Below are 11,995 nucleotides of genomic sequence, written 5' to 3' on the forward strand. Positions count from 1 at the left end.
CTCCACATCCGGCTTCACTACTACAGACCAGGTGTAACCACCCCAGTCCAGGACCTCCACATCCGGCTTCACAACCACAGACCAGGTGTAACCACCCCAGTCCAGGACCTCTACATCCAGCTTCACAACCACAGGCCACGTGTAACCACCCCAGTCCAGGACCTCCACATCCGGCTTCTTCACTTGCTGGATCATCTGATACCTGCCACCTAACAGCTGACGAAACTGAAGAGTATTTATTTCTGTAATAAAAAAAACATGAAATTCTGATTGGCTGGGCCTGGCTTTCCAGTGAGTGGGCCTGGCTCCCAATTGGGTGGGCCTATGCCCCTGCCCAGTTATTTGAAATCCGTAGATTAGGCCCTAATTACTTTATTGCAATTGACTGGTTTCCTTATATGAACAGTAACTCAGTAAAACCGTCAAAATTGTTGCATGTTGCGTTTATATTTGTGTTCAGTGTATATGTACAGTATATTTAAACATACTGCTGCGTGTGTTGAGGATATGGTGTTTATCCAGAGACCAGCCTCCCAAATTAGAAGGGTCCAGTTCAAAGCCCTGAAGTACTGCTGTCCTCTTCTCCCATTGGATCAGACTGGCACATGACTCATACTCATACCCCACCGACACTAAGGAGAGAGAGAGGGTGGGGGAGAAAGGAGAGGGAGGAGAGAGGGGGGAGAGAGAGGGTGGGGGAGAAAGGAAAGGGAGGAGAGAGAGGGGGAGGAGGGGGAGAGAGCGAGAGAGGGGGAGAAAGAGAGAGAGAGAAAGAGAGGGAGAGGGGGAGTGATAAAGAGAGAGAGAGAGATGGGTAGAGGGAGAGAGGGGGAGAGAGAGAAGCGGGGAGAAAGACAGAGAGCGAAAGAGGGGGAGAAAGAGAGAGGGGGAGAGGGGGAGAGAGAGGGGAGGAGAAAGAGAGAGAGAGGGGGAAGAAGAGAGAGAAAGGGAGAGGGGGAGAAAGAGAGAGCGATAGGGGGGAGAGGAGAGGGGGGAGAAAGAGAGGGTGAAGAAGAGAGGGGGAGATAGAGAGAGAGATGGGGAGTGATAAAGAGAGAGCGAGATGGGAGAGAGAGAGAGAGGGGGAGAAAGAGAGGGGTGGAGAAAGAGAGAGAGAGAGGGGGAGAGGAGAGGGGGAAGAGAGAAAGGGGGAGAGGAGAGGGGGAGAGGGGGAGAAAGCGAGATAGAGGGGGAGAAAGCGAGATAGAGGGGGAGTGATAAAGAGAGCGATATAGGGGAGAGACAGGGGGAGTGATAAAAAGAGAGAGAGAGGGGGAGAGGAGAGATAAAGAGAGAGGGGGAGAAAGAGAGGGGGAGAGAAGGACAGAGCGAGAGAGAGGTGGAGGGGAGGGGGAGAAAAAGAGAGAGAGATGGGTGACAGAGAGCGGGGTACAAAGAGAGGGCGAGAGGAGAGGAGAGAGAAAGGGGGACAAAGAGAGAGAGAGTGAGAGAGAGAGAGAGAGAGAGAGAGAGAGAGAGAGAGAGAGAGAGAGAGAGAGAGAGAGAGAGGGGGGGGAGAATGAGAGAGAGAGAGTGGGAGAGGTTAGGGCAGGGGTAGAAAGATAAGAAAGTGGGAGTGAGATAAAATATATTAATAAACAAAGTATTATGGAGACAAGCAACTCTTTAATGCTCAGGACAGACAACCAGACAGACAAACAGACAGTAACAAAGTCAAGTGAGCTGCAGTTCCATGTATAATTGTTATATTTACAGCTATAGCTACCCAAGAGCTAACCCACATACAGTAAGTATAAGTCCAATGATGGTAGCACAGCTTGTACTCTTTAGCACCCCTGTCTAGACCTGAGCAGACCTGTCCAGATCAGACCTGTCCAGACCAGACCAGACCAGATCTGTCTAGACCAGACCTGTCCAGACCTAACCTGTCCAGACCTAACCTGTCTAGACCAGACCTGTCAAGTCCAGACCAGACCTGTCCAGACCTGACAAAACCAGACCTGCCCAGACCAGACCTGTCCAGAACAGACCTGACCTGCCCAGACCAGACCTGTCCAGACTAGACCTGTCCAGACCAGACCTGACCTGTCCAGACCTGACAAAACCAGACCTGCCCAGACCAGACCTGTCCAGACCAGACCTGACCTGCCCAGACCAGACCTGTCCAGACTAGACCTGTCCAGACTAGACCTGTCCAGACCAGACCTGTCCAGACTAGACCTGTCCAGACCAGACCTGTCCAGACCAGACCCTTTCTCCTCTGACCCTACTTACACTTTGTTAAGCCCATAACCCAATTAACATTGTGGGTGTTCACTGTCCCAACAAGCAGTTCTGTGACAGATCAATTTCTCTCCCATGATGCAACAAGTGTTGAAATGTTGTCATATCACCAACGCTTGATTGGCATAAAAACACATATTAGTTGAAGGCAGCTAGCTGCTGTAGGAACTGCAAATATAGGTGCATTGTCCGCTTCATAATATATCAATTCAGAGTAAAGTGACGTTGGTTATCACATGAATCAGCTACATTGGAGCAATAGAGTTTGTGTGGCCGGTACTCTCTTGTCTGTTCTAAGAGATGACAGACAGTATAAGCCCTGGGTGGCATTTAAACTCTCCTCTCCTTCTGTCACTCAAACGTAACCGCGGCAGCCGTAACCGTGATGAAGGGTTATTAGCTGTCAAGCAGAGTTAGCAGTTAGTGAAGCGAGTTTGGGGCCTCGGCACCCTCAGAGCTATTACTGCTCACAGACAGACACACAGGGACACACACACGCACACACACACTCTGTCTATACACACTCACCGACAGCTTCCGACAGCCCGTAGACTCTCTGTCCATAGGCATCTGTTTTATCCCAAATGTAGGTGTAGGCCAGGTTGGGCGAGGCGTGAAACCACTTCTGGAAGAGATGTCCCTCCACAGCCACCATCAGGTGGACTTTGAGCAGGCCCAGAGAAACCATGGCTGGGGTCATGGTCACCTTCAGCAGGCTGTGGTAGCCTGACGTCCTGGAGCTCAGGTAGCACAGCTTCAGACTGGTCCCTGGAACATCTATCATCTCATGGAGCACCTGCAGAGAGGGAGAGAAGGATGAGAGGAGAGGAGAGGAAAGAGCTTCAGACTGGTCCCTGGAGCATCTATCATCTCATGGAGCACCAGGAGAGAGAGAGAGAGAGCGAGAAAAAAAAAAGAAGCTTATTCTACTTTCCCCAACGCACAAGTGGTTATCTCTACCCTGCTACCAAGAAAAGACTTCCACCCTGCTACCATACAGCGGATAAACGTAAGTATTTCCCGTGACTGTGCCTCAAAACCAAATGTTTTCCCGGGCCACCACTCCACCATGGACTTAACGACCAGGTCCACCTGGCAGCAGTGCCCATCTTCGTCCGGACCCTAAAGGACATCGCTCTAAAACGCAGCCCATCACACAGGAGCAACAGATTAATAGACACACTGGCCAGACCTCCGAGACACTCTCTCCTATCCGAGACACTCTCCCATACCCCCCCCCACTGGCCAGACCTCCGAGACACTCTCCCATACCCCCCCACTGGCCAGACCTCCGAGACACTCTCCCAGACCCCCCCCCACTGGCCAGACCTCCGAGACACTCTCCCAGACCCCCCACTGGCCAGACCTCCGAGACACTCTCCCAGACCCCCCCTGTATATTTAACCTCTCAGCTTCCCTACCAAATCTAAAAATGTAAAACGGGAAAATGAACAACAATGACAAATGGTTTGAAGAAGAATGCAAAATCCTAAGAAAGAAATTGAGAAACCTGTCCAGCCAAAAACATAGAGACCCAGAAAACCTGAGCCTACGCCTTCACTATGGTGAATCACTAAAACAATACAGAAATACACTACGGAAAAAGAAGGAACAGCACATCAGAAATCAGCTCAATGTAAGTGAAGAATCCATAGAATCTAACCACTTCTGGGAAAATTGTAAAACACTAAACAAACAACAACACAAATAATTATCTATCCAAAATGGAGATGTATTGATAAACCACTTCTCCAATCTTTTGGCTCTATAACAAAGATCAAAGAGCAAAGCATATACATGATGAAATACACATCTTAGAATCAACTATTAAAGACCAGAACCCAACTACAGGACAAAATAAAACCCCTCCAATCCAAAAAGGCCATACAGACAACACATTCCAATTGGCTATTCTAAAACTCTAACATCATCCTTAGTTCTGGCATCTTCCCCAATATTTGGAACCAAGGACTGATCACCCAAATCCACAAAAGTGGAGACAAATGTGACACCAATAACTACTGTGGGATATGTGTCAACAGCAACCTTGGGAAAATCCACTGCATTATCATTAACAGCAGACTCGTACATTTCTTCAGTAAAAACAATGTACTGAGCAAATGTCAAATTGGCTTTTTAACAAATTATCGTACAACCACACCCTAATTGACAAACAAACAAACACATGATTCACATGCTTTGTTGATTTCAAAAAAGCCTTCGACTCAACTTGGCATGAAGGTCTGTTATTCAATTTGATGGAAAGTGGTGTTGGGGGATATGAACACAAACAAGTGTGCGGTTAAAATTAGCAAAAAAGGGCACTAGAACAGTCTGCAACACCCGGCCTCACCCTACTAGTATCTGAAGCACGGCCTCACCCTACTAGTATCTGAAGCCCGGCCTCACCCTACTAGTATCTGAAGCCCGGTCTCACCATACTAGTATCTGAAGCACGGCCTCACCCTACTAGTATCTGAAGCACGGCCTCACCCTACTAGTATCTGAAGCACGGCCTCACCCTACTAGTATCTGAAGCCCGGCCTCACCCTACTAGTATCTGAAGCCCGGCCTCACCCTACTAGTATCTGAAGCCCGGCCTCACCCTACTAGTATCTGAAGCCCGGCCTCACCCTACTAGTATCTGAAGCCCGGCCTCACCCTACTAGTATCTGAAGCCCGGCCTCACCCTACTAGTATCTGAAGCCCGGCCTCACCCTACTAGTATCTGAAGCCCGGCCTCACCCTACTAGTATCTGAAGCCCGGCCTCACCCTACTAGTATCTGAAGCCCGGCCTCACCCTACTAGTATCTGAAGCCCGGCCTCACCCTACTAGTATCTGAAGCCCGGCCTCACCCTACTAGTATCTGAAGCCCGGCCTCACCCTACTAGTATCTGAAGCCCGGCCTCACCCTACTAGTATCTGAAGCCCGGCCTCACCCTACTAGTATCTGAAGCCCGGCCTCACCCTACTAGTATCTGAAGCCCCCTCACCCTACTAGTATCTGAAGCCCGGCCTCACCCTACTAGTATCTGAAGCCCGGCCTCACCCTACTAGTATCTGAAGCCCGGCCTCACCCTACTAGTATCTGAAGCCCGGTCTCACCCTACTAGTATCTGAAGCCCGGCCTCACCCTACTAGTATCTGAAGCCCGGCCTCACCCTACTAGTATCTGAAGCCCGGCCTCACCCTACTAGTATCTGAAGCCCGGCCTCACCCTACTAGTATCTGAAGCCCGGCCTCACCCTACTAGTATCTGAAGCCCGGCCTCACCCTACTAGTATCTGAAGCCCGGCCTCACCTACTAGTATCTAGCCCGGCCTCACCCTACTAGTATCTGAAGCCCGGCCTCACCCTACTAGTATCTGAAGCCCGGCCTCACCCTACTAGTATCTGAAGCCCGGCCTCACCCTACTAGTATCTGAAGCCCGGCCTCACCCTACTAGTATCTGAAGCCCGGCCTCACCCTACTAGTATCTGAAGCCCGGCCTCACCCTACTAGTATCTGAAGCCCGGCCTCACCCTACTAGTATCTGAAGCCCGGCCTCACCCTACTAGTATCTGAAGCACAGCCTCACCCTACTAGTATCTGAAGCCCGGCCTCACCCTACTAGTATCTGAAGCCCGGCCTCACCCTACTAGTATCTGAAGCCCGGCCTCACCCTACTAGTATCTGAAGCACGGCCTCACCCTACTAGTATCTGAAGCCCGGCCTCACCCTACTAGTATCTGAAGCACGGCCTCACCCTACTAGTATCTGAAGCCCGGCCTCACCCTACTAGTATCTGAAGCCTGGCCTCACCCTACTAGTATCTGAAGCCCGGCCTCACCCTACTAGTATCTGAAGCCCGGTCTCACCCTACTAGTATCTGAAGCCCGGCCTCACCCTACTAGTATCTGAAGCCTGGCCTCACCCTACTAGTATCTGAAGTCAAATGTCTACTATTTGCTGATGATCTGGTGCTTCTGTCAGTAAGTAAGTATACATCTCAGACATTCTTCTTCAGTCATATCTAATACCAGGTGTATCGAACTCCATTATTTGAATGATGCTGTGTCTGCATGTATGTATTACAGATATACACTTCAACAGTGTTTGCCACTCCTGCTCCTGGGACATCAATGATTACACATTGTAACTATGCAATATACTAGAAACATGATTGATTTGTAATTCATATATACAGAAACAAAAACGATGCATATTTAACTCCCTTCATCTGCATTAATCTGAGGACAGAGGATAGTATTTCAATGAGATACTTCATTTCAACCAGTGGAGAATGTGAAACGCTTTATTGAAAGTAGTTCATTATCCAGGTGTTATAAATGCATAAATGCATTATAATTATGCTAATTGGTAATATAATATTATAAATACAAGTTCAATCTGTACTTCAATGCACATCTGGTGTGCATGATAAAACGAGGTGGAGAGAAAGGTGTAGAAAACAGAAAGGGAAAGAGGTAAGAACAGAGACAGACAGCATATGATCCATGAATTACAGTGCTACCCTAATATTCTCTCAGTTCATCACAATTGCGGTGTCTCCTAACCAGCCTTGGGCGCCCAGTTGGCCAGAAGGTTATCTTAAGAGCGGGTGAGGTGGCGATGACGGGACTGGCTTCCTCTCTCACATCAAAATATACCTGCAGACGAGTGACAGATAGATACAGAGAGAGCAAGATTAAGAATTGAATTTTTATATTTTAACACGGTTAGTTATCATAATCAGGAGGTGAAATGCAAAACTGACGTTGGATCATTAACTCTGGGACAACTACATCTCTGTCTGTATTTCAATGTAAAACATCTCTTTAATAATACTTCCTGTTGACCCGACCAAGTGACCTCTCACCTATGACCATGCTATGCTCTCTGTGTTAGCCAGTTCAGATATAACCTAGAGGATTTAGGGAGAAGGGGGAGAGGGATGAAGTGAAGAGCGACTGTTATTGTGTGTGGTGTCACCTGGAGTCCCACTCTAAGTGGCTACAGAGTACTTTATGCTGAAAAACAGACACATGAGGACAAACAATAGAAGATAATGTCAATAGAAGATACTGTATGTGACGCAGACACCTATCGGAGTGTACCTGAAACATTTAAATGTAGAGGGCTATGTGTCTCTCCACTTGGTTTTTGCAAGGCTAACCCCCAGGGTTATTGCAAGGCTAACCCCCAGGGTTATTGCAAGGCTAACCCCCAGGGTTATTGCAAGGCTAACCCCCAGGGTTATTGCAAGGCTAAACCCCCAGGGTTATTGCAAGGCTAACCCCCAGGGTTATTGCAAGGCTAACCCCCAGGGTTATTGCAAGGCTAACCCCCCAGGGTTATTGCAAGGCTAACCCCCAGGGAAATCAGGACTTAGCAGCAACAGATAGACCAGTGAAAATGGCTGTGTTTATGTGGTGTAAATCTGAAAATGAATAGCTGACATCTTAAGGGTTTTTAAATGAATATATGTGAGACAGGTTCAGTGTACAACAAGACAGGTAGAGATGGAGAAGAATAACACAGAACAGTTGAATTACCTCGGGTTATGGAAACTTTTGCCTGTTCCTCACACAGTGAACATCTGGCAATATCTAGATTTTCGAACCCCTTGATCAGCTCGCTCTCTGAAAGTAAAGAAAACAGCTTATTTTTTATAGAAATGAAAATAATAACTAAGATATGACCATTCAATCTAAAGCAGCATATGCCACTTTTAGGATATGTAAATACAGCCCAGTGCTGCTTACCTGAGATGTCTTCTTCATAGGTGTCTGCTTTGACTTCCTTTGTGTCGGAAAGAAGTTGCTTTCAGAACAATTATTTTGGATTGAAAATGAAAAAGGTTTTGCTCTCGATAAAAAGACACAAATGTACCTCCATAGCATATAACAATTTGCCTGTGAAAAACCACACCTTCATACAAACGTGCTACTGTATGCAGAATTCTTGATGCACAACTGAAGATGCTGCCATATCCTGCCAGCACGCCCACAACGACACATGGAAGAGGGAAAGGAATGAGATGGGAACAACAATTTGTTGCAAGTTGGGGAGGAGGGCTAATAGCGGAACAATAGACTATTCAACCTTTACTATTTAATAGTCTAATTGCCGAGCTAGGTGTGGGAAACCACCCTCCTATCACAGACCAGGTTGGTGATACCAAGGGGTAGCGTAGCATGCTACTCAATGTAATAAATGAATGACTTTTCAAATAAGTTACCTTATACATTATGTTGGCTGACAATTTGTTAGCTACGCTGTCCTTACGAACCACATAGCATATCATTACAGCAGTATGTACCGTTATGTTATCTAGCTACCTAACGTTAGTAGTTATACATCAAACTTGCCAGTATATTAACTATAGGCTATCTAACTACCCAACGTTTATTGACTTGATCATTCCCGTCATTCTTAGCTAAGCTAAATGGTATAGTCGTTGTGCTTTCTCAATGGACATTCAGGTGCTTTTCGTGAATTCACTCTGGCTATCTATAGGCTGGACAATAGAACGATTCACCCAAGGCTGAAAAGGGACTTAATGAACGTTGGCTAAACTGGAACACTATTACGAGCCCATAGCAAATGAATGGAGTTGAACGTTCGCAGAGCCTGTTTTGACTGGAGTGATGCTTAGAATTCCATTAAAAAATATATTTTTATTTTACCACTACAACCTGTTCGTCGGACGACACTGGAAAAAACAACTTGTGTAGAAAGTAAACATCCGCACTTCGATGATGTCAACTGTGCTTATGTCTGCGTAATGAAAAAGTAGGGAAAAAATTAAAACATTTTCTGGTCTAGCAATCGGTGACAAATGTCTCTCCATTAGAAAACAATGGGGGTAGCTCAGCGTTCCAAGGCAAAAAGTATTTTGGGGCTAGCATTTGATGACAACTGAGCTAGCTGCCCAGGCTTACATAATTAGAAAGAGGAGATTCTCATAATTAAAATGGTGTCCGACTTGAAAAAAAATGAAATATACACATTGCGAAATAGACCGACATGCCTACATTTCCCCCATAGAAAACAATGGCAAGACCGCAGAGTTCCAATATTATTTTTGTTGTTTACATTTAGTTGTTTACATTTGAACTATAAAACACCGTGAGCAGGTCTCACTGCCAACAATAGTGAAGCAGGCCTTGTGATGTTGAACAATAAGCTGGGAATAGAAAGTTCGGAAGACGAGTTGTTGCCACGGTGCTCAATAGAACTAAAGGGGGCTGGTGCTCAATAGAACTAATAGGAGCTGGTAGGGTGAAAAATGCACTAAAATAAGGTCTGTTTTTTGCGATAACTTCAAAACGATGACAAGGAACTGGGAAATATGGTCATATAATGAAACTGAGCTCCACGGTGGATGCAATGAACTAGTTATCAGAAAATAAAGTTGCTAAAATGTATATGTGTCCAGCTTACTATCTACACGGATTTCAGAGCACTCTCGTCTGAGTGTAGCAGAGCGCAGAATAATTACTTTACGAGCGCTCAACACCCGTTGAATATGGCCGGTGTCAGTAAATGTCGTAAGAAAAGCATAGTTAAATTGTTTCCAGCAGCACATTTACAGTCACCAACGCTCTGGTTAACACGAAAACTGCCTTACCAGCGCTGCTAAGGCGAGTAAAATGGTCAGAGTGGTCTCATTTGTGTCTGGAAGTAGCTAGCCAACGTCAGCTTGAGTGCTTGACTGCCATTGTGAGGCCAGAATGCTCAAATCAATCCTAATCCTCGGCCCCGAATGTCCAGAGTGCGCTCCGAGAGCGAACCGGTCGGAATTTACAAACTGACAATCTGACAATGCTCTGAATTTATGAGCGTCACGTTGTACAGCTCCATATTTTCTGTTCCATCCTAACGGAAAACCAGAGGGTTTTTCATTTTTCATGGACTAGAAACAACATAATATGAATCGAATTAATTAAGCAAATACCAGTCAAAAGTTTGCACACACCTACTCACTCCAGGATTTTTCTTTATTTTGACTATTTTCTACATTGTAGAATAATAGTGAAGACATCACAACTATGAAATAACACCTGACTCGCAAGTGCCATGCATTCTGTTGTACCGACATGGCCTCCTCTCCCTTATGTGACGACCCTCCCATTCTGTCTGCCGTATTCTCTCTTTGTTCTTGTTTCCTTATTAGGATGCCGGTGGGTGGAGTTGGGAGGGTCGTCAGCTACATGGGAAACACCTGGGCCCGGTGTGTCCCAGGATAAATACACCACTTCCTCATTCATGGAAGTGACTCTCTCCATGCAGACACCTTTATAGATTTTGTTGTGTATCTTGGTGGTTTTTGGTTGTTTGCTTTGGCACCTTTCAACACCCTGCATTATCACATTCATGCATGCAAAACACTCACTTACACTACTGATTACTGATTACACACACCATTGTATATTGTACATATATTTATTAAATAAAGTCAAATATGTTTTGTAACTCCTTATCTCCACGTCTCCGTTTTGTTAAGGGCTTTGAGCCGGTTCCATGTTTACTACAGTATGTATTGTAGACAGCACAGTAGCCTAATAAACAAATAACCACATAAAATAAAGATAAAAAAATACTCTTTCAAAATGTCTAATGAAGGCAAACAATTTAGAATCCTCCAATCCTGTAGCCTACTTCCGACGTCATGTTGTACAGCGCCATATTTGCCATGTTTGGAGGACTGAATAGGCGGGGGAGGGTCAATGGCCATACCAAAGTTAGAAATGCTCTGCAGTGGGAGGTGATAGGTTGTCCTGCCTACATCATTCATAACACGGCCAGAACAGCTTTGGATATGATGTTGAGTACCTGCTCACAAAGATATTTGGATATTTTTATATTTTCACCGTCGGAGTAGAAAGACTGAATAGGTTTTGTGAGTTTGTTGGCCAGGAGTACCATAACATTTTAGGACACATCAATGTTCTCTGGCTGTCCATGCTCCCTGCTCTAGAAAGGTTGCTGAAAACAGACGTCTTGCTGAAATCCTTTATTCTTTCTGAAGACAAATGCCCTGTTGTCCTGCGAACAATGTTTGAAGATCCACTGACTGAACTTTGGCTGGCCTTTGTCCATGGAAACTTAACCGTATTCAGTGACATGATCAAGATGCTTGAAGGCCAGGTGGAGTCAGCTGCAATTCTGAGAAACGTTGAAGCAAAACTGACTGCAAGACGTGATGACAACTTCATTCCAGTTTTGGTCAGAGGACTTCTGAGAGAACTAGAGGAAAATGGAGCCATGTCTAAAGAGAGCTTTCTCAAAACATCCCAATCATTCTTCACTACGGTTGTGAACTACTTGCAAGCATGGGGAAAGCACACAGATCATCTAAAAGATTTACATTGTCTCCTTTTAAAAAGGCAACCTCAGTGTGAAGAGATCCAGAAGGCAGCAGCCAGACTGCAGGAAAAATACCCCAATGTGACCATCAATGAGGATGCATTGTGTCATGAGGTTACTGGCCTGCAAGAGTTCCTAAAGGGGGATCGCTTGAAGAAGACATCTGAGACACCACTTAGTCAGAGATGGAGCACGGTGGTTACCCACTTCAAGGATAATGACATCCTACACACTCTAACCTGGCTAGATTAGCGTCTGTTGTCATGTGCTTACCTGGAAGTAAGGCACCAGTAGAGAGTGTGTTCTTCCAAATTAATGATATATGGAAAGCAGCAAGAAATAGGTTCACTGTTCCTACCACCAAGGCCATGCTTATTGTGAAGACAAAGTTCAACCT

The 11,995-nt window shown here is 45.9% G+C and overlaps 1 protein-coding gene across 1 annotated transcript in view; it reads right to left on the reverse strand.

The window, feature by feature from the left end:
- Positions 1 to 11,995, reverse strand: part of LOC124010625 (teneurin-2-like) — a 170,003-nt gene that overhangs the window by 41,956 nt on the left and 116,052 nt on the right. The window contains exons 18-19 of the mRNA XM_046323296.1: positions 2,773 to 3,040; positions 489 to 632 (exon numbers count right to left, since the gene is read on the reverse strand). Coding sequence (XP_046179252.1) covers positions 489 to 632; positions 2,773 to 3,040 — 412 coding nt within the window. The remainder of the gene's footprint in view (positions 1 to 488; positions 633 to 2,772; positions 3,041 to 11,995) is intronic.

The sequence above is a fragment of the Oncorhynchus gorbuscha genome, linkage group LG23, assembly GCF_021184085.1.
Source record: "Oncorhynchus gorbuscha isolate QuinsamMale2020 ecotype Even-year linkage group LG23, OgorEven_v1.0, whole genome shotgun sequence".
NCBI classification, from domain to species: domain Eukaryota; kingdom Metazoa; phylum Chordata; class Actinopteri; order Salmoniformes; family Salmonidae; genus Oncorhynchus; species Oncorhynchus gorbuscha.